Raw genomic sequence first — 23,763 nt, 5'->3', positions numbered from 1 at the left:
GCGCGCATGCCATTTGGCAAGTTCGTCGACAACATCGAGAGATGGGCACCAAGGCAACGACGACGTGGCTGTACATCGCGGCGGCGATGGCGCTACTCGCGTACTTGGTGGACCCAGCGGCAACCTATGGATGGCTGCTATCGTCGACACCGCCCCACAAGCCTGTCACCGTCTACGCCAACGGCAAGTCCACCAACGGCATTGCCGTCGCGCTCCCTCCCGCGCTCGTGCCGTCGGGTGTCGCGCTCGCCGCCTATCTCTCGACGCTTGTTGAAGTCGAAGGCCTCGCCAACTACGCGACGCCAGTGGTAGCTGACCGCGTCTACACGGGCAATGGCCACCTCGTCAACTCGTACGACGACATTGCCGCCGGGGACCGACTCTACCTTGTGGCCCCGGGCCTGCTCTTTGTATGGCCGTTTGTAAGACCCGGCCACCGCGTGCTCATCGAGTCCACGCAGAGCCCGACGAAGACGCCGCTCATTCTCGAGTCGTGGACCGAGTCGCCGCGCGTCTTCCACGTGCACCACTTTTTCTCCGAAGCCGACGCCGATGTTCTCATTCAGCAGGTGCTCGCCAAAGACGACGCAGACGACGTCGCCGAGCACGAGAAGCTGCGTCCATCGACAGTCGGATCGTCGGCCGAAGGCGTGCGCCGGTCGCCGCGTCGAACGAGCGAGAACGCGTTCGACTCGACGTCGCCCGCGGCGATTGCATTTCGGAAGCGGTCGTTCGACTTGTTGCGCGCCGGAAGTTACGACCCCGAGATGTGCGACGGCGTCCAGATTTTGCGCTATGGTCCCAAGCAGGCGTACGTGCCGCACACTGACTACTTTTCCAAGGCGCCGACCGATGCGTGGAACCCGGATCCGCACACGGGGGGGACCAACCGGTGTGCCCTCTCGCACTCTTCCCCATTCTGAGCCATGCCTTGTGTAGATTTGCCACCATTTTTCTCTACCTCTCCAATGTCACGCGGGGTGGCCAAACAGTCTTTCCAGAGGCAGAAATGCCCGAGGGTTTTGCCCACCCGCCAGCTGAGACGCAAGGAATTGCGGCTCTCGCGTCGTCGTTTTTCGATGCGGGGTCCTGGGAACACGACATGACGCTCAAATGCCACTCGCAGTACGGCTCGTTGACGCGACCATGTCCTCTCAGCGCAATCATAGACTGGCTTCGTACCCCAGAAAGGCCCATGCGATCCTCTTCTACAGCCAAAAGCCCAACGGCGAGCTCGATCCAGCGTCGTTCCACGGCGGGTGCCCCGTCCTTGACGGCACCAAGTGGTATCCATTGCACGCCCCACTCGACGCATCAATGTACGACGGCATGTAGGGGCGCCAACCTCTGGGTCTGGAACAAGAAGCGACACGTGGCATCGCGACCGCGCATCTCGGTGCGGTTCGAAAACCCCACGGACGTGCCGGTCGACTTGTACTGGCGATCCAAGCTCATGAAGACGCTGGGACCGCGTCAACACCATGTCTACAACACCCATGCCACGCATGCTTGGGTACGCGTTGGCGCCATCTTGTTGCTTGACGACGATGCTGATTGTAGACAGTCAAGGACAGCGTCACGGGCGCCGTCTTGCTTGAGACCGTCATTGACGCCGCGGCTGGGCGCGACCAGATTGTCGCTGTCTAAGGCGTTTAACACGCTTGCGTTCTGTCCGCTTGGTCTTGGTTGGGCCTTTGCAGAAACAACGGGTAAGAGACCGCGTGGAAATAAGACATACGGGTGGTGTCGTGGCGACGCCTTGAGGTGTAGCCTTGGTGACGACGAGGACGATCTATCCTACTTCTTGTATGATCGCCCTAATTACATGCTAAACATATCCAGGCCGGCCTCTTCTTCTAACGCAACGGGTCTTGACTCCTTGCTATTTGGTCGTGCTCGCTCGGCTTGGACGGCGTGCCACTGCGCGGCGGCCTCCTCGGCCCGCCATCCAAAGTAGACGACAATCGCCGACAAGTTGTCTTTGCTCTGGGCCGCGTACGCGCGCTTGACGATCGCGTCGGCAGCGCGCTTGGGGTGGCCGAAGTGCTCGAGGCCAATGTCTACTACGTCTTGGTTGCTCAAGACGTCCCAGATCCCGTCGCACGCAAGCACGAGAAACGTGTCGGTCGGCTCGATGCTCACGACGCGGACTTCGGGGTCGGCGCACACAATGTTGGACGGTACCTTGAGCGCTCGGTCACCAAACGACCGCGACACGGAGAGGTACGTGGTTCGCTCCCGGCTGTTCAAAGAAACGCCGGCGCCGGCCGCAGAGCAGACGCGCGAGATGCCTTGGACGGCTCCGACGTAGCCGCCCGCGCGCTTGATCCGCGCAGCTTCGTCCGGTCGACTCGGTTTGTGGTCTTGCGTGAGCGCCAAGGCTTTTCCGTTGCGACAGAGGACGGCGCGGCAGTCGCCGACGTTGGCCAAAATGAGGCGGAGACACTCGTGTCGGAAGCCTGCAAACCACGCGACGAGGCCCGTGCTGCCGTCGTCGAGCTGCTTTCGAAGGAGCTCAGCGTCCGAGAAGAGAAAGCCTTCGATCATGGCCTTCTGGAAGAGCTCCTTCTCAAAGCACTGCGAGTAGACGCGTTCGACCTTGGCCGCGCGCTCGGTCTGCGCGCGCTCGGCAAGCTCGAGTGCCGAACGGCCATCGGCGAGCGTCTGGAGCACGTCTTGGTACACGGACGGCATCAAGCTGATCTCGTACATGTCCATCTTTTTGTTGGACTCGACGAGCTCTTCCAGCTGTTCTTGCTGGTATTGCAATACTTCGGTCTTGCGCTTCAACTCCTTCAGTCGGTCCGCGTGCTTCCCGCTCAGCAGTTCCTTGATCTGCGTCTCGGGCAGCCCGCGCTGGCGCATACTGGCCGACACGTTTTTCAAGAGATTGCGCATCACAAAGTCGGCCGACGCAGACCCGCCGTGGCCGTCAAAGATCGCAAACGCAGGCCCAGGTAGCATATCGAGCACGTGCGCGACGCGGTCTTCGTTCGTTGGCTTGGCGCCTTGCCACGACTCGGATGCGTGTAGGAGCTCGCTCGCAATGCTCAAGTCGGCGGCTCCCGGGCGCAGTCGCTTCTCCATTTGCGCCAGCGTCTCGTCGCCGTCGTCCTGTGTCTTCTCCTCGGCCTCGTCGTCGTCGTCGTTGCCTCCTTCGTCTTCGGCATCGTCCGACGCCATTGCGAACCATTCGTCCTCGCGCTTCTTGCCCTTCTGATGCTGCTGCTGTCGTCGTCGCTTCCTCGTCGCCGGGCGCTGCGGTGATCGCGACCGTGACCGGCTTCGGCGCGCGTACGGGTGTCGTCGGTGCGCATGCGTTCGCTTGTGACGATGGACATGACCATTCTCGCCGCTTCGCCCGCGCTTGCGGTCGCCGTGCTGCTCTTCCGAGATGAAGGTACATGCGTCGAGGTCGGTCTGGCGAAGATCCGTCTCCGCGGCCGGCGGCCGATCCGAGCACTTGGACGCCATTTGGCAAATGAGCTCTCGTTTCAGGTCGCTATTTATCCGGATTCGGAAAGTATCCGGACGAATCATAGTTTTATTGCTGGTTCGTCCAACTCTACTAAATTTGCACTGGCACTTTGTATAGACGTGCTTCAACGATGCAAAAAATACACTGCAGTGGGTTTTCCATGGTTTAATTCACACTAATTTCGCTCTTCTTCGGGCGACAGACCACGGGCGTTGGGCTGGCCAGCCACTCGTCGCCGGGGCGGCTAGCGTCGACGTCCAAGGTCGTCGTCGCTCGAGCCGACCCGCGCCATGGGCTACACGAGGCCACACGCCTTGCACACTTACTATTGGCAGGCTACTGCGCATGGAGATACCATGACCAGTTCGAGGCTGCGGTTGCTCCGAAGAGCGATTACACATCTGAGTCGGAAGGCGCGTTGTGGATGCAAGAGTAGGCAGCTGATACACATTGTAGAACATGCGCTCGTTGGAGAGACGGTCACAAGGTGATGTGTGCCGCTAAACTCAAAGTCCTAGAGTAGTCAATGCATGCGTACACTGGTGCTCGTGCAACTCAACCAAACGGGCCGAGAGCACCGTCTTCGTGTTCGTGTACTGGTGTCTATAGCGCTCACATCTTTTCCACGAAGAGGCCCGTCTCGCTCGACACCTTGACAGCGTCGCCGGCTTCAATGTTGCCCGGCACTTGGATCGTGCTGCCGTTGGTCAGGGTCGCCTCCTTGTTGTCAACGCCAAGCGTGACGATCGACTACACAAGTGCGTCACGACCATGCGACGGACGACAACGTCGGGCGTACCTCGACCGTGAGCGTGACGAAGTCGGGCATTGTGAGCCAGAGCGGGACGCCCTCGACGATCTGCAGCGACACGGTCATGCCTTCGTTCAAGACAAGCATTTGCTTGTCGTTGAGGAGCTCCGTCGATACTTCAATCTAAAGGCAGCGTGGTGGTGAGCGGCGTCGGTACCAATTGAAGAGCACCTGCTCAAAGGTCTCGGGCTGCATAAGCACGAGCTTGCTGCCGTCTTGGTACAAGAACTGGAACGGCTGGTCTTTCGTCAGCGGCGCCTTCTTGACGCTCTCGGAGGACCGGAACCGGCGGTTGATCTTGGTGCCCGTCACAATGTCTCGAAGCTCCGCCTGCATGTAGGCAACGCCCTTGCCTGGCTTGACCGACTGGCTCTTCACGACGCGGTACAGCTTGCCCTCGATCTCGACGGCGACGCCCGGGCGCACCTGGTTGCCGCTGATGTGGCTATGGCGCGTCAGCGGCCGCGCCAGCGTCAAACACGCGCGACGAATCGTGTTGGTTTTGACCATCGGTGCACTTTCCGGTGGCGCCGGATAATCCACCGGAATTACCCATCCTGTTTGCCCCAATGTCCCATGGGCGTGGCGAGGCCAGCGCTCGACCGTGTCGTGCGTTGCGTGTGGAGCGTCCCGTCTGCCCTCGCAACGTCCGCCCACACACAATGTTAGCATACGTAGTGGCATTGTACGCTGTCTGCTTGACGTAGCCGCAGAGCATCTCGGCAAGTGACAGGGTTGTCGCGGTGGTGGTTGCCGATTAGGTTTTGCCCGCAGGGTATTGCCCATATCACACATGGGACATTTGGGACAAATAACCCGTCGACGTTGCGTGTTTGTAGCCAAGTGCAAACTGGATCGGAATTGCGATGCATCTCTTTGGCTTTGGTCGACGGTCCTCGACGCCGCCGGAGCCCGAGAACGCGCGCATGGTGGCGCTTCGAAGCCTTGCGACGAGCGCTGTGGCTGCAGACGAGGCGCGCGCGTACGCTGAGGCGCTCGAGCTCTACACGCGTCTCATCCAGAACATGCTCGAGTTGTTGCCAGGTATGCGGCTTCTGCCTTGTCGCTGGGCAGCTCTCCATTCATCGTCGTAGGCATACCAGACCAAGACAGCTGGAAGAAGAAGATCGAGGGCTACATCACAAGAGCCGAGCAGGTCAAGGCCTTAGCAGTGCCGCCGCCGACCACGTCCAGCCTCGTCGCGCAGAACGATCCGTACGCCCACATGATCCTCGACGAGGTGCTAGACAAATCACCCGGCGTGCACTGGGATGACATTGCGGGACTGAGCTTCGCCAAGCAGACGCTCCAGGTACTGTATTCTTTCTCGTAAATGGAGCTCAGGCTCGGCGACCTTAGGAAGCGATTGTGCTGCCGACGCTTCGACCCGACCTCTTTACAGGTAACGAGCGCACTCTTAAGCCGACAGCTCATACCCCGCATATAGGCCTTTGCAGTCCACCCAAGGGCGCGCTGCTCTTTGGCCCGCCCGGTACCGGTGCGTAGACGCTCGACAAGACACCATCATCTTGAGCATGGTACCTCTAGGCAAGACCATGCTCGCCAAGGCGATTGCGACCGAGGCCAAGGCGACGTTCTTCTCGTACTCGACTCTTTTCTGCCTCCATGATTGTCATTTCGCGACTAGCATCACGGCATCGACGCTCACGTCCAAGTGGATGGGCGAAGGTGAGAAGCTTGTGCGTGCGCTCTTCGAGATGGCGCGCGAGTTGCAGCCGTCCGTCATCTTTATGGACGAGATCGATGCGGTGCTCTCAGCCCGCGCAGGCGCCAGCGAACACGAAGCCAGTCGCCGCCTCAAGAATCAAGTTGATACTCTTGCCACGTGCCGTGTCTCATACACTGTCGACTTAGTTTCTCGTGCAAATGGACGGTGTCGCGTCTCGAAGCGTCGACCGGGTGCTCGTTCTCGGCGCCACCAACCTTCCGTTCGAGCTCGACGAGGCACTTCTTCGCCGCCTTGAAAAACGGATTTACGGTAGTCGACAGATCGCGACAAGGGTTATACAGCTACAGCCTCTGACTACTAGTGCCCCTCCCGGACCCGCCGGCGCGGGAAGCTCTTCTATTGCATGCCCTCAAGCCGCACGCATGCGCGCTTACATCGCGCGACATTGAACGCATCGTGCGCGAGACGAACGGGTGCGTGCATTCTCCTAACCCGTATATTTGGCCTCAAAATGCACTGTAGGTTTTCGGGCAGCGACGTGCGGACGCTCTGCAAGGAGGCAGCGATGGGTCCACTGCGCAGCGTCGGCGCGCGCCTCGCCCACATCTCCAAAGACGAGCTCCGACCGATTGCGATGAGTGACTTTACGGCGGCCCTCAACCGTGTGCGCCCCAGTGTGTCGGAAGCCACGCTCGGTCGTTTCGACGCATGGAACGACGCGCACGGCGCCGCCTCGTGACGCACCTCGTCATGTTTTGAACTCTAATCGTATGGATCGCTCCGTTGGTTGGTCACTTGTTGCCGCAGTCGCTGGGGCAGCGACGCTGGATGATGTCGATCGAGCTTGGCTTTGGCCAGGAGAAAGGCGGACGCTGTTTTTGTCTTGACCATTGTATTGTTCGACTGCGGGTGGCCATTGCCGTGTGGGAAGAGCGTGGCGACGCCCTTCTTGTACACGCGAAATGGCTCGATGGGCAGTCCCACGAGCTTGGCGCCGCGCTTGTGCTGCACGTGGTCGCGGTACGTGGCGAGCAGCGTCCGCTGCAGATGCCGCGCATGTGCTCTCTGCGTCTTCTCCGTGTAGATCGTGGAATAGTCGGCGAGGCACGCGTCGCGGCTGGGCACGGGTGCCGGGCGGCGCCGGCGGTCGGCGTGCATGCGGGCGAGGCGCTGGATGCGCACCGCGGGCGCCATGCGGCTGCTTCGATGCCAGCCCAGCTGCCGCTTGAGCTCGAGGTACGCGACGCGGGTCGTGAGCCCCCGCCACGCGGCCTGAATCCGAGCGACGAGGCGGTTCTCACGCGCCAAGACGCGCCGTGCGACCTCTTGGACGTTGGCCTCGACGCGGTGCAGCGGCGGCCGGTTGCCCGTCCGGCGCACAAACTCGCGGTAGTCGGTGCGGAAGACCGCGAGCTCGGCGGCGCTTTCGTACCAAAAGATCCGCGGCGCGTTGGGCTGGTTGGTCGTTGCAAACGCGTACACCGACTTGTGCGCGTTCTAATCGCACAGAAAACGAAAGCTGTCGGAAAGGCGGATGGCATGGTCTTACAAGGATGACGGCAATGCATTGCTCGATGCGGTACCGGGTCCGGGCCTCGACGCCTCGGATGCGCCGCTGGATGCATGCGGCCGCGCAAAAAATCTTGCGCTCCCACTCGAGCTTGGCCTGACGCCGCGCCTTGGCCTCCATTCGCCCGAGGTACCCACGCGCGACGCGCTATTACATGCGTTGTGCTCAGATCTGAGCCGCATGCCAACCGGACCTGAATGTGGATGGCCGCGGGCGCGCGCTTCTTTTCGTGGCTGTCGTCTTGCAGCGTCTTGTGCTCGATCTCGGCGGCCAAGCTGGCGACGCCCGGGCGCAGAAAGATCGTGCGCCCGCAGCCGACACACGGCACGAGGCGCTCGTACTCGCCCGAGCGCCGAACGTCGTTGCGGATGCCTTGGATTTGCGCGACGTCGATAAAGTTGAGGCTGTTGCATTGCCCGCACGTCAAGTACGGCGTCGCATACGCTGACAAGAGAAGACGGTCGAGATACGCGAGGATCGACTCGGCATCGGTCATGACGAAACGCACCGCGGCGAAACAAAAACAGCGGAAAGAAATAGGCCTTCAACGCGAGGATCGAGCCGCCGCCCGAGTGCTTCTGGACAACCATGCCTTTACGAGGATCGAGCCGACGCCCCGCGACTCGTCATCGGTGGGCTCTTAATCGTTGGTACTAGTACAAGCGTCTGATTTTCGGTGCGTCCGGGTACCGTATTAGCCCAATATATCCATGCGAGGCAGACGACGACGGCCGGCCTGTCCCTTCTCTAGCCTACGTAAGCGTTCCCGAGGCCACTGCACTACAGTGTAATAATGGTATGCAAGCATGCGGTCAGGCGAGGTCGTGATCATGTCACTCTCGGCCAGGGTGTCGCTCCCAATTGCAGCTCACCTGTATGTTTTGTGCGTTGTCGTGGCGTACTTTTCAGTTGGCGGAGATCCCGATCTTAATGCAGTCGCACGTCGTGCGCCAACGTTCCTTTCTCGCACCGCGTTCAACCGACAAGGACGCAACGTCGTTTATTCTCCAGACATCGGGACACTCTTTCACGACCGATGCTCGAGCGCCTCGACAGCGGGCCACTGCTCACGGTTGCCTCGTTCGTGCCGGAGCCAGCGCAGGTGGCTGCGCTTTTGCACGCATGTCCGACACTGAGCCTGGGTCTCGTGTGCCTGCGCGAGCTCGTGACGCTTCTACCGCCCCACGACGTCTGGCCTGACTTGTGCTTGCGCAAGTCGGAGCTGCCAACGTCGGTACTCGCACCTCTCGTGCGCGGCAGCATCGGGCTCTACCGCAGCGTCAAAGTCTACGACCTCGGACTGACGGCGATGGTCGCGGCCGCCGCGCTGCCGAGCACGCGGATACTCGTGTACGATACCGAAGCACCGAGCAACTACCATCTCGTGGCGCTGCAGACGTTTGCGACGCACCTTACGTCGAGCTACTTGAACCTCCAGAGCTTTTCACCCACCAAAGTCGTCGCGGCCGCGGCCGCGCTCCGCCAGTGCCACCACCTCACGCACTTGAAGCTCGCGTGGACATCACCAGCGAACGCTGTGCCCGTGCTAGAAGCACTTCCCAAGCTCACGCACTTTACACTCGGGTACACGCATTTGCTGCACCAGCCCATGCGACTGACAGCTGCGGACGAAGTGCAGCTGGCGACGTGGGTCACGACGCGAAGCGCTCGAGAGCTCGAGATCGCTGGTGTGGCACCGCTGTCTGGCGTCTTTCCCAAGGCATTGCAGCACGCACAGAGCCTCGAGGCTCTTCTCATCACGAGCGCGCCCGAAATGTGCGCGATCCTCTTAAACGGCGCACCTATGCCGCGAGGACTTCGTCGGCTCGAGCTCCACTGCACAGGGCTCAAGGCTGCCGACATGCCCAATCTCAGCCTCGCTCTGGACGGCGCGCCGCAGCTCGAGACCCTTCGCCTCTCCAACAACTACCTTGGCGTCATGGGGATGCGACTGCTCGCGCCGCGCCTCGAACGCCTCGGTAGTCTCACGCACCTTATGCTCGCCTCGACGTTTCTGATGGACGAAGGCTGCCACTGGGTCGCCGCCAGTCTGCGCCACATGCCGCGTCTGCGGTGCCTCGACGTCTCGATGAACTTTATTGGCAACGCGGGGCGACTGCGCTCGCGAGTGGCCTCCCATCGACGCTCACGCACTTGATGCTCAAGCTCAACCGACTCGGCGACGACGGCCTCGACGCGCTCGTGCGTGCAGGCATCCACACGCTCACGCAGCTCGACGTTTCCAACACGCTCGTGACGACGGCGGGTGCGCAGAAGATCGTGTGCGCGCTGCCTGGTTCGCGCCTCCGCGTCAACCTTAGCCGCGTCGACATGACGATTGCCGACGTGGCTCTGTGCCAGCGTCAGGCGGGTGCGATCGGCGTGGCGGGCCGCGTGACGCTAGCACCCAAAGACGTCCGATAACCTACAGTATGCAATAGCAGCACGCTGTTCATATGCCTGGTGCAATCCACGGAAAGGCCAGAGTGCAGTTGGGTGGTTTTAGACAGACGTGCTGAACCCACGTCAAAGATCTGGATCGCAACGCGATCTTGCAGAGCTCGAAGCGACGCATTCTTCTTGGATGGCGCTGTTCTACGATTACTTGGTGGAGCTGCCTCCCAACACGCGACAGCTCTGCTCGGCGTGGAGCGAGAGCGAGTCCATCTTGGCCGTCGCGCTCGACAACCGCGAGGTTCACTTTTTCAGCGATGAGGTATCCGAGGCCGTCACATATGGATGCAATGGACTCAGCGCGTGACGCAGGGCAAAAAGCTCCCAGCAACCGTCCATTTGCGCAAGGCCGACATCATGTCCATCGCGTGGCAGCCGCGGGGCACGGCCCTCGCCGTCGCGTGGGGCGATGGTGCGTTCTCGCCGCATCGTCCTCGGTGCATTGATCATATTTACCTACTAGGCATGGTGTCGCTCTGGGTCCCAAAGGAGAACGCAGCGCGTGAAGTCAACTCACCGCACACGACCCGCCTCACGCTGCTCAAATGGGCGCCGTTCGGCAATCGCCTCGTCACGGGCGATGAGAATGGTATCCTCGCCGTCTGGAAGGTCGACGCGCGCAGCCAAATGACGCTCGCGACGCAGTACACGCGCCAAGGCAGCTTGACGCAGTGTGTCTTTTGTGTTTCGCCGCAGAAGCGCGAGAAGGAGGCCAAAGGGTACCACATGCCTCGAGCTGACGACGTGGTGACGCTCTGGCTAGCGACGTGTCCTTCTCGGCGACGGCCGCGTGCCCGTCTTTCTTTTTTGGCGGCGACATTGGCTCGGTGCACTACGCCGACGATTTAGGTCACATCTCGGACGTCCAAATGCTTAGCCACGCGATCGACTGCATGATGTTTTACGAAGAAAAGCACCGGTACGATATCATTTCCGAGTATCAATGTATCGAGTTGACGTAGACTTGTGGTGATTACCCGCACGTCGCAGCTCGTGCAGCTCCAGATCGCCTCGGACGGCACGGTCAAGCCCGTCATGAAGGGCAAGCTGAGTGTCTCGGCCGATACGGGGCTCAAGGAGGCCATTTGGGCCGGCCCCGGTACCCACACACTAACGGAACCTGCTGTTCATACCAAGGATTAGGTCTCTTGGCGACGGCGTCCAACGAGCAAGTCATTCGCTTTTGCGATCTCCAGAAAGAAGAAAACTTTGTTCTGAGTCTCGCGAGCGCGGGCTTGCCACCGACGGACCGTGTGAGCGCGCTGGACTTTAACCCACGCAAGCGCATTCTCGCGGCCGGTACGAATGAAGGCAAAGTGGTCTTCTGGCGCTGCAACGGCCCCAAAGCCACGCAGTGGGCGCTGCTCGCGCACGCCGACATGCGTCAGCCGGTGGTCAAGCTCGGATGGAGTCCGCTCTCATCGTACGTTTACGGCCACGCCCCGCTTGCCGGCGTCAGCATCTTTCACGAAGCCATCATGAACCGGTGCGTGAGCGGCGACACGGCCGTGATCCAGACCCGACCAAAGGGGCTCTCGATCGAAAAGTTCTCGAATGGCACGGTGCTCCAAGCGTCGCTGGAAGCGTCGATTCACATCAAGGGTCTGGCCCACGACGGCAACACGATCATGGTCTGGAACGGCTCGGACGCCGAGGTTTTTGAGCTCCAGAATGGCCTCGAAGGCAAGTCTGCGGGGAAGTTCAAGTGCAATGCGAGTGCCATGCAGCTGCGCGGCGACACCGTCTACTTGACGAACGGCAACCACGTGCACGTAACCAACGCCAAGGGCGTGATCAAGAAAGAGCTCAACTTTACTGGGGCCGAGGGCAAGCCGACTCTGCTCCATGTCAACAACAAGTTTCTTGCCGTCGGCACCGACACGGGTCTCATCCGCGTCTTTGACCTCTCGCGGAAAAACCTCGATGCGTTCGGCAGCATGGGCAACATGATGGTATCGATTGCTTTTATAAGAGTTGAAAGCTATGGTTCTTATGGTGCGGAACGTAGAAGGGCCTCCCGGGCATGAGTGAAAATTCCATGCTGCACTCGCTGAGCGTCAACTGCGACGGTACGCGCGTCATCTTCTTGGTCGACGGTGTCGAAGGCACCTTACGTGTCCGCATTCCGCACACCAAAGTGTACCTCTTCAATACGGACCTGAACGTCTTTCAGTCGTTCGACTGCGGGCCGGTGCGCTATCCCGTGGCCCACTTTTGGGACCCGCAGGAACCGCGGCTCTTGGCGTGCGAGACCTTTCACGTACGCTTCTTATTTGTGTCGACAAATAAAGTATGTCATGTAGGCCAAGCTCGACGAGCAGAGTGCCAAGCCCATAAGCTCGAGGGACGACGTGGCGCCAGCCAAGAACGATGGCGACGGCGGCGCGGACGCAACACGCCTACCGTCCTCGGCGGAAAAAGAGATTTTGATCCTCTTTGCGTCCAACGAGCGCGGGCTCTTGATGCAAGACAACTTTGATTTGGACGCCAAGTACTCGGCGCTGCTCGGCATGCACGTGCCACGTCTCTACTTGAGCTCCAACCAAGATAGCCGCGATGCGAAAGACGCGGATGGACCGGTCGCGCTGCTTCGGTCCAGGATCATGCGCGATTTCGTGGGCCTCGACCGTGTCGACGAGCCGACGCGCCAAGCGCTCATCGACTTTTCGTACTTCATGACGGTCGGCAACATGGACGAAGCGTACCGGTCGGTCAAGCTCATCCAGAACGCGTCCGTGTGGGAGAACATGGCGCACATGTGCGTGAAGACCAAGCGCCTCGATGTCGCGCAAGTGTGCCTCGGCCACATGGGCCATGCGCGAGGTGCAGCGGCGGTCGATGCGGCGGCCCGCCCAATGGCGCCGGTGGAAGTGCCCATTGCCATGGTGGCCATCCAACTCGGGCTCCTCGACGACGCGGCGCGGCTATACAAGGAGTCGAACCGGTTCGATTTGCTCAACAAGCTGTACCAAGCCGCGGGGTTTTGGTCGAAAGCGATTGAAGTCGCGAATAAGCGCGACCGGATCCACCTCAAGAGCACGCACTTCGCGTACGCCAAGCACCTCGAGGACGAAGGCAACCTCAAGGACGCGATGCGGCACTTTGAGCTCGCAGGCACCGCCGCCAAAGACATTCCGCGCATGCTCTTTGGCCTCGGGAAGCTCGAGATGCTCGACACGTATGCGAGCAAGACGGACGACCCGGCGCTTCTCCTCTGGTGGGCGCAGTACCAAGAGTCGAACCACGAGTTCGATGCCGCCGCCGTCTGCTATCGCCGCGCGAAAGACTATCTCTCGCTCGTGCGCGTGCTCTGCTTCAAAAAAGACTTTGACGCGGCCGGCCAAATCGTCGCCAACACCAACAACCGCGCGGCCGCGTACCACCTCGCGCGCCAATTCGAGGCCCACGACGAAGTCGGCAAAGCGATCCAGTTCTACGCGCTCAGTGGCAGCTACGGCCACGCGATTCGGCTCAGCCGCGAGCACAACCTCGACGGCGACCTCATGCAGTACGCACTCCTGAGCAAGCCGGGTCCGATGCTCGAGTGTGCGCAGTACTTTGAAGCCAAAGGGGAGCACGAAAAGGCTGTCGCGCTGTACCACAAGGGCGGGTATGTGGCCAAGGCGCTCGAGCTCTGCTTCCAAGCGTCGCTCTTCGACGAGCTGCACACGATCGCAGATGAGCTCGGCGCCACGACGGGCACGTCGCCTGCGATCTTAAGCAAGTGCGCCGACTTTTTCGCGCAAAATGGACAGCACGCCAAGGCGGTGCCGCTGCTCATCTTGGCGCAGCGCGTGCCGGACGCACTCGACATGTGCGTCGCGCACAAGGTCAAGATCACAGAGGAGATGGCCGAGAAGCTCACGCCGCCCAAGCCCGACGACGATCCGGCCGGCACGAAGCGCCGAAACGAGCTCTTGATGAAGATCGCCAAGTGCTGCAAGCACCAAGGCTCGTACCATTTAGCGACAAAGAAGTACACCCAAGCCGGCGCGAAATTGAAGGCGATGAAGTGTCTTCTCAAGTCGGGCGACACGGAGAAGGTCGTCTTCTTCGCCAACGTCTCGCGCAACAACGACATTTATGTGCTTGCGGCCAACTACCTCCAGACGCTCAATTGGGCCAAGGACTCGGATTTGGCCAAGAACATTGTGGGCTTTTACACCAAAGCTAAGGCGTTCGAGGCGCTCGCGGGCTTTTACGAAGCCAACGCCAACGTCGAGATTGACGACGCCAAGGACTATACAAAAGCGCAGTCGTACCTTGCGGAAGCCGCCAAAGCGCTGGCCAAAGCCACAAGCGCCGGAAAGGAAAAGCGACTTGCACAGCTGGAGCGCCGCGGGCAGCTCATGGCGGCGTTCGCCGATGCGCAGAGCGCGGCCAAGGCGGACCCGGCCGAAATGGTGCGCCTCGTCCACGTGCTGCTGGAAGAGCCGGACGTCGACTCGGCCGTCCGGCTCGGCGACGCGTTTGGGCTGCTGGTGCAGCACGCGTACGCGAGCGGCGACAAGGACCAGGTCGCAGAGCTACTGGATGCGATGCGCAGCCGCAACATCCCGCTCAAGGGATACGTATCGAGTAAGATCCTCAACGACGTGCCGCTCCAGACCAAGAGCCGTTTGGAAGCCAAGGGCGGCGACGACGGTGGCAAGAACGCCGACGAGGACGAAGAGCTCGACGAAGACATTGCGGACGAAGCCGACGTGAGTCCCCGCCGAAAGTAACTCACTGTGAATATACAACTGCACAACGTCTTTGAAATGAGTCCGAAATGGCTCAGAGCGATGCGAGGTCCTAGAGGTCGAGTGCCATCGCTGGGGTAGCTCAAAATGTGTTGGTCGACTTGGTTTTCTCCTTGGATCACACCAGAGTGCTTGGTTCGAATCCTGGCGGAGCTGCTTTGCTTCATTACTAAAGTGCATCGCGATAGACAAGGGGCTGCAGCAGGGAAGGAGGTCAAGGACAGTTGTGGTGCTGGGCTTCCATTATAGCCAATCAGCATGCAGATATGGAAGCCGATCACCATGCGGCAGATCTGGTAGCCAATCACCATGCAGCAGAATGATGGTCACTCCGATTGGGGCGTCTGTCAGGGGCGTCATCATGGCGCTGCCACGCGACACCAAGGACGTCATTTTGGATCTTGCCTTGCACACAATGACAACGCGCACCTACAAAGCTCCGGCGTCCATGTCCGCGCTCCTTGCTGCTCCCAAAGGCGCCACTGAGCACTACGACGGCGAGGCGTTCCTTCTCCACGTGTTTTGGCGCGCTCCCGACCTCGACGCAGCCCGGCGGCTCCTCGCCGCCCTCGCTGCCTGCGCCCGCGCCACGCACCGCGACACGCCGTGCGTGCCAACCTACTTTTTCCGCCTCTCGCCCATGTTCCCGCCCACTCCCGTGGCCTTGACGGCCGGCGAGCACCCGTGGCTGAGCGGCGCCGTCAAGAAGCTGCAGGTCGGCGTCCATCGCGCCGCCGTCGAGGCCGACTTGCGCAAATACGGGCTCGACATGGATCACTTGGACTTGTCCCCGCACGCGCCGTTGCCGGAATCGCTGCAGCGGTCGCCGGTCTGGGTCGAGTTCACCGAGGTGTACCTGGACGAGCGCGCCTTCATTGAGCACGCCGGCTCGCGCGACTACTTGGACGCGTACGGGCGCATAATGGACCCGGCGTGCATGCTCGGGGCGCCGACGACGATGCGCCTCGGCGACCCGGTCGAGTCAGTCGTGGCGATTCTGGAGCCAATCCTCAAGGAGCGCGTGGCGCCCATGGACCCGCGCTTGTCGTTGTGGCGAGCCCCGACCTCGACGGAGCGCCCCGCCTTTGTCTCGCTCGACTTTGCCACGTGCGACCCAGCCCAAGTTGCCGTACCGCCGCTCTGGGCGGCACTGTGCACGACGTGCGTGGTCTTCCAGCACCCGGTTTGCGACGGCCGGACGCGGCTGCTGAGCGTCCTCGCCCACGCACCGGACCTCGCCGCGCTTCAATCTGTGGCCGCGCTCGCGCCGGTGGCCGGCCAAGTGCACGTCGATGGCCCGCCCGAGGACATGGTCGCATTGTTGGAGGCAGCAGGGCTCTCGAGCATTATTGAAGTGAACGGAGAAGCCGTCGGGCACGTTTTGCACGAACGCGCACCAGAGCTGCGTGCCGTCGCGTCGTACAGCGAGTAGACATCGCTGCTTTGCACAACGCTTCGGTGAGGTTCGATTGGCATAATGGAAGCAATACACTCTTGCTTACTCTGCTATTGCTGTTTCCAGTCGAGTTGGACCCTACAGCCTAAACACCAACGATTTCACTTTGGTACAACGCTACTCTGCAGACGGCAAGCTCAGGAACGGTGCTCATCTGAAAAGCTTCTCGATGTTATAGTCTTACCCGTCTCTTTCACCCGTAGAAGCATCTCTCGCAGCGGCAGCACAGCGTCAACAGACAACGCCATACGCTGTTGTTGAACTGAGTTATAACAACGCCGTATACTGTAAAGCGCTCAAGCGACGACGTGCCATAGAATCGCGATAGCGACAAGGGCAAGGAATGGCCCCCATGTGAGCAGTGCGCCCTTGGCGTTGACAAACGAGCCGCAACACAGCATGTAGAAGCAGAGGTAGATCATGTTCCAGCCGCCGGATGGGCGCGGAAAGCCCATCGACTCCAAGCAGCGCGCAACGTGCGAGTGGCAGTTGTCGCAGCAAATGTTGTGCATGCGCTTGCGGTAGATGGCGCAGCCGGCGCGGACGCCGTCGTCCCAGTCGTCGGCCGAGAGGCTCTCGGGCAGCGAGAGGCGAAGGTACCGCGTCGGCCGCCCGAAGGCAAAGTGGTCTTCGCCAATGTGGTACGGGCCGGCAAAGTCGTAAATGACGCCGTGCGAGTCACCGATGCCCATGTGCCCGATGAACGGGAGGAACCACGTGATGACCGGCAGCGGCGACCACACGATGCAGAACGGGAACCGGTCGCGGGCGACGTCAATGGCCGGCGCGTCGACGACGGCCGCGTCGTCGTGCTTCAGAGCCATGGTGCAAACTGGCGTATCCGGCGTTTGCGCCACGATAACCGGATGTAAACGGCTCACGGATGGAACCGGTTACGTACAACCTTGAAAATCAATTGAAATCAAGTGCCACGATTACAGCGTCAAGTCGCGCACAATACTTGCTTTTTTGGCGATGCAAGTAGCAAGACCGTGCTAGAGATAGCACCAGTAGAACGGGCGCACGCGCTGCACCGTTGTCAGTGGAGCAACCTTCCTGTGATAGCGTGCAGACAGGTTCATTGTGCTTGGAGGAGCATGGTTCTATAAGTTGTATACTTTATCGTGCTGAAGCAATGTCCTACGGCACTTTGCTTTGTCACGGCGCGATTTGAATCGAGTCGAGGTCCCTGCTGCTGACGGGCAGTGGTTCGGCCAGAATGGGCGGCGTCGTCACGAGCGACGGCTTGAGCTTGCGCTTGAGCACGCCGAGAAGGTACGCGGCGCCAAAAAGGATAAAGTGGCCGAGGAGCACACCAATGTACCAGCCAATCGCGCTGTTCTTGTCGAGGTCCAAAAACTTGTACGGCCACGACCCGAGCCACGTGGCGTATGAGAGGCACGCCCACGCCGCGTAGAGCGCTGGCCAGAGCAGACACGCATACACGATGCTGGCTTTGCCGACGTAAAAGTCGTTGGCAACAAACTCGAGCACCAAGAGTATATTGTTGACGGCGTGCTCGGCGACCGAGTACGTCGAAAGGTCATAGCCAGGCCCGTAAAGCAGTGCCCAAAAGACAATAAGGACAACAAAGCTCACGGGGAGGATCCAGCCAAAGAGGGTGTTGAGTGCTCGGAGCTCGGGCGTCACGCGAATCGGCGCCTTGGCTGGCAGCATCGCGAGCCGCAGCGAGAACGTCGTCGCCCAGACAAAGTAGATGAGCTGCAGCGTGAAGTTCCAGATCGTATAGTACTTGTAGATCGAGAACCCATTTTCGATGAGCTCGAGGAGCAAGATGACGATGTAAAAGATGCTGCAACCGCCGCGGTAGATGGTCGCCAACACGGGCTGCGCTCTCGAGGGATACGCAAAGTAGACGTCGGCCACGGCGGCTTGGCTGCGGCAATGGCGGGATACGATGTACGCGATGCAGCCCGCGACAACGACGCCAATAAAGACGCCGACCAGAATCGCTTGGAGCACGAGGACCATGGCGGTCGGCCGTTGGGCGTCAACTGTCAAGTGGCGCTAATTTGGAACGCATCAAAATATAGACCGCAACGTTGCGAGAACCGCTCGCTTGCCAAAGGTTCCGTGTACTCGTGTTCGATTACTTATGAGGGCCGTGCTCACCTTGGTGATCGAGTTACTGGTATACGAGTCGTCAGCACACGAATCGAGTCGCACGGACGCCAGACGATGTCATAGCTAATGACTTCACAAAGCCGCATCCCGCAATCAAACCTCGGCTGAATTACGAGCCCATATTAGAAGCATTCAGCATCAATGCCGGTGGCATCAGCTTGTCAGCGACATGTATATACCAATGGATTAATCGAGTCGCGACTTGGCAACCAAGCTTCAACTCTACTAATGTCGCGAGGACACGAGTGGCCGCGACGTCACCTCGTCCCGCGGATCGCACTCTTGCCTCCGCCTGCCTAAATCAAGTCCCTCAACCGAGTACACACAACGAAAAATGTTCAACATTTTTATTTAGCATAGTTTATATCTATTTGTAATAGAAGACCCACTTCAACAACAACTAGTGTCGCGAGGTCGTGGCGGCAAGACCGCTAAGATCGCAGTACGGATATTTTGTGACTGTATCCGGAAGTGCAAAGTGATTGGCGCAGAGGTTGATTGTTCACGATGGCGACGCTCCGAGCCCGCGCGCAGCAAGAGAAGGTCCATGCTCGGCCGCGCGACCTCTTCCTCCCGTTCACGCCCATGGAAAAGGAGGAAGCAGAGATTCTTGTGGACCGTGTGGCCAAAGAGGCCGGCGCGCTTGTTCTGAACGAGCCGACCAAGTCGCTCCTCAAGCCGCTGCGGCCAATGGCCCTTGGTGTCAACGAAGTCTCGCGGCTCCTCGAGCACCGCCACGCACGTGTTGTCGTCATGTCCTCAGACGCCTCGGTGCTTGGTATGTGCAGCCACGTGGCGGTCATGGCCATTCAGCTCAACGTCCCGATCTGTGTCGTCCCGCTCACCTCCGCTGCCCTTGGCGCGATTTTCAAGCTCAAGCAAGTCTCGGTCTTTGGCTTTCGCACTCTTCCAACGAACGCCAACAGCGTCGCAGAGCTCGAGGATGCCATTGTGCAGCTGCGGTCGATCCAAGATTTTGTCGTGGCCAAGGCGTCACCCATTGTGCACACGCAGTAGAAAGGACGGCCAGCGTGGCATATTGGACTGTAGACCTCTGGTTGACGCAAACTATTGTCCATCAATATATATATAGTATTAGTGCATACGGCTACTGCTTCCGTGCTGCATGAAAACTTTTGCGTCTGGTCTTGCTTCAAGCATTTTGACGGGCGACTTGCACGCTGCCTTTCGCGTGGAGAATGAATGTTTGAACACCGATTTTGTATTTGCAATGTGCTTCGAAATGCGAACAAATCGAAGAATACGGAATTTGGATCTGGAATCCAATGTCGCTTCGAAAGATTTGGTGGCATGCAAGGACCGAGCAGCAACAAAGCCGACAGCATGAGCTCTGCCGAGACGACGTGCGATGCAAGCACCATCGTGCACGGGGCCATTGCCGACAAGGCCGACCTCGAGGCGCGCCTCCACGAGCTCACGCGGGCCTGGGGCCTCACACCGCTCGGCGAAAACATCGCCTATCTATGGCTCACCAAGGCCGCAATCGACAGCACGGGGAACCTCAGTCGCTTGCGCAAGTGGGCACTTATGCAGCTCAACCACCAGCGCCACCCAAGCAACATGTTGCCGTGGCAGCGCGGCTGCCCAAACGTGCTGCCTGGCTTGCGGGCGCAGCCCGTGTGGCGGAACCATGACATGTTTACTTGGATCAAAACCCTCGAAGCTGCGTTTCCGCTTATTCGAAAAGAGCTTCTCGACTTGAAGAACGACCCGACGGGCTTTCAGCCATACCGCGCGCCGACGTGGGCGGGCGTTCGACCGGTGCGCGCTGCCTCTTCGAATGGTGCAACTCACAAGTCATGTAGGCTGCGGACGGTATCGGAAGCGTTAGCCACGATGCTGGCGACTGGAACGTCTACTATTTGTTCCTCCATGACGTCGACTACGCGGCGCAGCGGGCGCGGTGCCCGATCACGACCGCGCTTCTCCAGAGTATTCCGCACCAGTACGAGCACGCCTTCTTCTCCGCACTGGCACCCAAGACGCACATCACCAAGCACCACGGCCCCACCAACAAGAAACTGCGCGTGCACTTGCCGCTCGTTGTGCCGAGTGGCGACGCGTGTCGCCTCCGCGTCGGCGACGATGTCATTGTCGTCAAGGAAGGTGAGTGCTTTGTGTTTGACGACTCGTTTGAGCACGAGGCGTGGAACGACCACGCGAGCCAGAGCCGGCTCGTGCTCGTCCTGGACGTGTGGCACCCCGACTTTTCGGCACCCGAAGTCAAATTCTTTCAATTTCTCCGCAAAGCCCAGCTGCGTCTCGAGCGCAAGGCGAGCGAAGACGACGCGGATGGCTTTTACCAGATCCTCCAGGACGCCCACGCGCTACCGACGAACGTCGACGCTATCTTTACAAAAGGAATTTAGCTCAAAGTGTTTGGTTGATTTTAAGTGAGCCCACGCCCGACCTTGACGAACCGAGCGAACTCGGACCGCCGCCCATTTAGTTGACGGTGTAAAGAAGTAGCACTCGGTACTTGGTTTGTCGCCGAAGGTTTCAGTGTGAAGTACCATGCATCATCCATGATACCAGTTGCGATGCCAGACACGAGAAGAGTTGTGGTCGGGACACCAAAAGAGGAAGTGACCTGACCAGGCTATCGACACACTAACCAGAAAAAAAGTATAAGGGGCGGAGCCCGGCAGAAAAATGAGCGGACGCGATGCGAGTCAAGGGTTAAATCGACTGCGGGATGGCACGAAGTGCAAACTCGTCGTCTAATTTAACCCGAGCTGGGCCCCCAAAGGCTCTCCCAGGGAAAGGGGATGGGGAATTACGGGCAATTTCGCTCATTTCCGCAATCAAGACCGAACTACTTGGGGGCAACTGGTGCCCGCCATGCCTGTGGTGGGCAAGGCGGGTTAGTTATTTGACGGACACTACGTACCAGTTTGGAAATGGCTTGAGCTCGCTTGCTCTGCGCCTGGGTCTTGGCTTTTGTTCGAACTTGTAACTGGTCTTCTCGATCGCTCGTCCTTGCGCGGAAAACCTCTTCCACTGCTTGGAAATGGCCCTTCCCGTCGTTTTGGGCCTCGCTCATTTTTCTGCCGGGCTCCGCTCATTTTTAATCCAGATCCACACGGATCACGCTATCGGATAGGTGTATACCGGGTGTATAAAGGTATAGGATACCGGAGGAAGCCGAGACTGGTGGCAGAGCGTGGCTGTGCCTGTCTCGGAGCACGAATCTGGGTCTGCGAGCGACGGACTTGCAGTAACCTTGGCGTCGTGCGGCCGAGCCCTGAGAGTGGGCGACCGATCTGCTCGAGTGTCTAACGTCATCGCCGAAGGCTAATCGACGCGTGCAAAACCGAGTGTCAAAGTGATGGGCAGTGAGTCGACATTCCAGCTCGCCACATAGAGAACTCATAGTTGAGGAAACAAATGGAGCGGTAGAAAGGCCCCACAGAGGGACCTATGTACAGTACTACGGGTAGGCAATGAAATGGCTATCGAGACGAACTACTTCCACCTACAAGGGGAATATATTGTAATACTACACTAGTACCGTATTATACCACAGTATTGGTGTACTCCCGGTAGTAGTTGGTGTTTATTCCCTTGCCTACCGGCGACCATGAAGCCCTCCCTTGTACTTGCCATGGCTGCAGCTGCCGCTGCGTCGCCCCCGTGCGACCGGGCGTCGCTGGAAATAATCATTCCCATCTTTTTCTCGGCGCGGTCTGCGGCCTGCAGCACGGCCGCCGACTTCCACATTGGGAACGTCTTCATCGGAAATGGCATGCCATGGGACGAGCAAGTCGTCAAGACGATCCTCGCGAGCACCGACTGCCAAGAGCTCTACAAGTCGCTCCAGTCGGCCTATGGTGACTTGACGCCCGCGTGCTCGATTGGCGGCGTCGAAACGACGGCCGTGAGTACGCTCGAGATGGCCAAAGGCTTCGAGCTCTTGCTCGGTGCCTATAGCCGCGTCATCGCAAGCCCGAGCCCAAGCCCAAGCCCAAGCCCGAGCCCAAGCCCAAGCCCAAGCCCGAGCCCAAGCCCAAGCCCAAGCCCAAGCCCGAGCCCAAGCTCGAGCCCGAGCCCAAGCTCGAGCCCAAGCTCGAGCCCAAACCCGACCAAGGCTGCCAAGGGCACGGCCAACGCCAACTCCACGATGAAGGCCACGACAGTCCCGACCGCGCCGGTGCAAATAGTCGAACGGCACTTCCAATTCCTCGACGAACTGTACACCGACCGCTTCGATCCATGCGTCTTGACATGGATTGTGTAGCCACAGCACTCATTGTCGGCGTCAGCGTCGGCGGCGTGCTCTGTCTTGCGCTCATTGGCTGGTACTGCATTAAGCGACGCCGACGCGCTGATGTCAAGGCAACGCCGCTCATTGGATGGGTCGCGACGACGGCGGCCGACTGCTCGAACGACACGGGCGCAATCGACGTCTCGCCCCTTTATCGCTGTCGCCTCGACACGGGGTCTGTCGTCCTCTACTCGATTGCGGGCCGCGGCGCGTTTGCCGAAGTGTGGCGCGGCTCGTACAACGGCGTGAACGTGGCCGTCAAGAAGCTCCAGCGTGCGTGGCAGTCGGATCGCGAGATTCAAACCTTTATCCGTGAGATTCAGCTCCTCGCCAGGTACTCCATGCCAGCTCTCTCTTACCCCACCAGCTCATCCATATATATGTAGTTTTGACTGCCCATATATCGTGTCGCTCGTGGGCGCGACGTGGAACACACCCATGGATCTGCAGTGCGTCATGGAGTACATGGACGCTGGCGACCTCCGTGACCATTTAAGTCGGCAAGACGCGGCGTCGTTTCCGTGGTCGGCCAAAATCACGTGTCTCCAGGCGGTCGTGCACGGTCTCGGGTACCTCCACTCGCTCTCAATCATCCACCGCGACCTCAAGTCCCGCAACGTGCTCCTCGATACGAAGAAGGGCTACAAGCTTGTGGACTTTGGCATCGCCAAGGAAGACATACAAGCCACCATGACGATAGGTGTCGGGACATTTCGCTGGATGGCGCCCGAGGTGCTGCAGGAAACCGCGTACACGGTCGCTGCCGACGTCTACTCGTTCGGTACGTCTCCTCTGCTTTATACAACACAATGTGTACTAGTATTAGTGATATAGGTGTGCTGCTCTCTGAGATGGACACGCACGAGCTGCCCTACACGGATATCAAGAACCCGACTACGGGCAAGCCACTCGCGGACCCCGCCATCATTGGTCGCGTCATGGCCGGTACGATCAAGCCGTCGTTCACGCCTCATGGGCCTCCGTGGGTCCGCGTCCTCGGTGAGAGCTGTCTGCAGTTCCACCCGGAGGATCGGCCAACGATCTACCAGATCGCTGTTATGTTGGAGCGAGTGAAAGCAACCATATAATTCCGTCATAACGTCATGTTGATAAACGGTAGCGACAACTAGCT

At 59.7% G+C, this 23,763-nt stretch overlaps 13 protein-coding genes across 13 annotated transcripts; 8 read left to right on the top strand and 5 right to left on the bottom strand.

Annotated features, from left to right (window-relative positions):
• Nucleotides 1–15: 15 nt before the first annotated feature.
• On the top strand, nt 16–1,647 carry SPRG_14097 (hypothetical protein; the record flags this gene model as incomplete). The annotated part of the gene is made up of 5 exons (XM_012353054.1): nt 16–892; nt 940–1,125; nt 1,170–1,286; nt 1,336–1,513; nt 1,561–1,647. The coding sequence occupies exons 1-5, from the start codon at nt 42–44 to the stop codon at nt 1,645–1,647; spliced, it is 1,419 nt and encodes a 472-aa protein (XP_012208444.1). The 5' UTR covers nt 16–41.
• Nucleotides 1,648–1,821: 174 nt separating this feature from the next.
• On the bottom strand, nt 1,822–3,474 carry SPRG_14096 (hypothetical protein; the record flags this gene model as incomplete). The annotated part of the gene is made up of 1 exon (XM_012353053.1): nt 1,822–3,474. The coding sequence occupies one exon, from the start codon at nt 3,472–3,474 to the stop codon at nt 1,822–1,824; it is 1,653 nt and encodes a 550-aa protein (XP_012208443.1).
• A 503-nt stretch (nt 3,475–3,977) lies between these two features.
• On the bottom strand, nt 3,978–4,799 carry SPRG_14095 (hypothetical protein; the record flags this gene model as incomplete). The annotated part of the gene is made up of 3 exons (XM_012353052.1): nt 3,978–4,228; nt 4,278–4,412; nt 4,461–4,799. 3 exons carry the CDS (start codon nt 4,797–4,799, stop codon nt 4,091–4,093), a joined length of 612 nt encoding a protein of 203 aa, XP_012208442.1. The 3' UTR covers nt 3,978–4,090.
• Nucleotides 4,800–5,155: 356 nt separating this feature from the next.
• On the top strand, nt 5,156–6,760 carry SPRG_14094 (hypothetical protein; the record flags this gene model as incomplete). Its single annotated transcript, XM_012353051.1, has 9 exons — nt 5,156–5,333; nt 5,384–5,601; nt 5,649–5,691; nt 5,737–5,787; nt 5,838–5,892; nt 5,938–6,118; nt 6,165–6,288; nt 6,341–6,452; nt 6,502–6,760. The coding sequence occupies 9 exons, from the start codon at nt 5,156–5,158 to the stop codon at nt 6,716–6,718; spliced, it is 1,179 nt and encodes a 392-aa protein (XP_012208441.1). The 3' UTR covers nt 6,719–6,760.
• SPRG_14093 (hypothetical protein) lies at nt 6,742–8,045 on the bottom strand (the record flags this gene model as incomplete). Its single annotated transcript, XM_012353050.1, has 3 exons — nt 6,742–7,476; nt 7,529–7,696; nt 7,743–8,045. 3 exons carry the CDS (start codon nt 8,043–8,045, stop codon nt 6,742–6,744), a joined length of 1,206 nt encoding a protein of 401 aa, XP_012208440.1.
• Nucleotides 8,046–8,585: 540 nt separating this feature from the next.
• SPRG_14092 (hypothetical protein) lies at nt 8,586–9,973 on the top strand (the record flags this gene model as incomplete). Its single annotated transcript, XM_012353049.1, has 2 exons — nt 8,586–9,622; nt 9,679–9,973. The coding sequence occupies 2 exons, from the start codon at nt 8,586–8,588 to the stop codon at nt 9,971–9,973; spliced, it is 1,332 nt and encodes a 443-aa protein (XP_012208439.1).
• A 160-nt stretch (nt 9,974–10,133) lies between these two features.
• SPRG_14091 (hypothetical protein) lies at nt 10,134–14,759 on the top strand (the record flags this gene model as incomplete). Its single annotated transcript, XM_012353048.1, has 8 exons — nt 10,134–10,265; nt 10,316–10,415; nt 10,467–10,722; nt 10,767–10,922; nt 10,966–11,102; nt 11,147–11,955; nt 12,012–12,263; nt 12,307–14,759. The coding sequence occupies 8 exons, from the start codon at nt 10,134–10,136 to the stop codon at nt 14,725–14,727; spliced, it is 4,263 nt and encodes a 1,420-aa protein (XP_012208438.1). The 3' UTR covers nt 14,728–14,759.
• A 347-nt stretch (nt 14,760–15,106) lies between these two features.
• SPRG_14090 (hypothetical protein) lies at nt 15,107–16,178 on the top strand (the record flags this gene model as incomplete). The annotated part of the gene is made up of 1 exon (XM_012353047.1): nt 15,107–16,178. The coding sequence occupies one exon, from the start codon at nt 15,107–15,109 to the stop codon at nt 16,175–16,177; it is 1,071 nt and encodes a 356-aa protein (XP_012208437.1). The 3' UTR covers nt 16,178.
• Nucleotides 16,179–16,463: 285 nt separating this feature from the next.
• Nucleotides 16,464–17,026, bottom strand: SPRG_14089 (hypothetical protein; the record flags this gene model as incomplete). Its single annotated transcript, XM_012353046.1, has 1 exon — nt 16,464–17,026. A coding segment is annotated over one exon (529 nt), but the record flags the coding sequence as incomplete, so codon positions are not given.
• Nucleotides 17,027–17,359: 333 nt separating this feature from the next.
• SPRG_14088 (hypothetical protein) lies at nt 17,360–18,235 on the bottom strand (the record flags this gene model as incomplete). The annotated part of the gene is made up of 1 exon (XM_012353045.1): nt 17,360–18,235. Exon 1 carries the CDS (start codon nt 18,191–18,193, stop codon nt 17,360–17,362), a length of 834 nt encoding a protein of 277 aa, XP_012208435.1. The 5' UTR covers nt 18,194–18,235.
• Nucleotides 18,236–18,853: 618 nt separating this feature from the next.
• On the top strand, nt 18,854–19,455 carry SPRG_14087 (hypothetical protein; the record flags this gene model as incomplete). The annotated part of the gene is made up of 1 exon (XM_012353044.1): nt 18,854–19,455. One exon carries the CDS (start codon nt 18,854–18,856, stop codon nt 19,361–19,363), a length of 510 nt encoding a protein of 169 aa, XP_012208434.1. The 3' UTR covers nt 19,364–19,455.
• A 235-nt stretch (nt 19,456–19,690) lies between these two features.
• SPRG_14086 (hypothetical protein) lies at nt 19,691–20,736 on the top strand (the record flags this gene model as incomplete). The annotated part of the gene is made up of 2 exons (XM_012353043.1): nt 19,691–20,128; nt 20,173–20,736. The coding sequence occupies 2 exons, from the start codon at nt 19,691–19,693 to the stop codon at nt 20,734–20,736; spliced, it is 1,002 nt and encodes a 333-aa protein (XP_012208433.1).
• A 1,855-nt stretch (nt 20,737–22,591) lies between these two features.
• SPRG_14085 (TKL protein kinase) lies at nt 22,592–23,719 on the top strand (the record flags this gene model as incomplete). Its single annotated transcript, XM_012353042.1, has 3 exons — nt 22,592–22,965; nt 23,018–23,412; nt 23,466–23,719. 3 exons carry the CDS (start codon nt 22,592–22,594, stop codon nt 23,717–23,719), a joined length of 1,023 nt encoding a protein of 340 aa, XP_012208432.1.
• Between the last annotated feature and the right edge of the window lie 44 nt (nt 23,720–23,763).

This window comes from Saprolegnia parasitica (assembly GCF_000151545.1).
Source record: "Saprolegnia parasitica CBS 223.65 unplaced genomic scaffold supercont2.113, whole genome shotgun sequence".
NCBI lineage: Eukaryota > Oomycota > Saprolegniomycetes > Saprolegniales > Saprolegniaceae > Saprolegnia > Saprolegnia parasitica.
The sequence above is the reverse complement of the archived record's forward strand: the minus strand, read 5'-3'. Positions and strand labels throughout refer to the sequence as shown.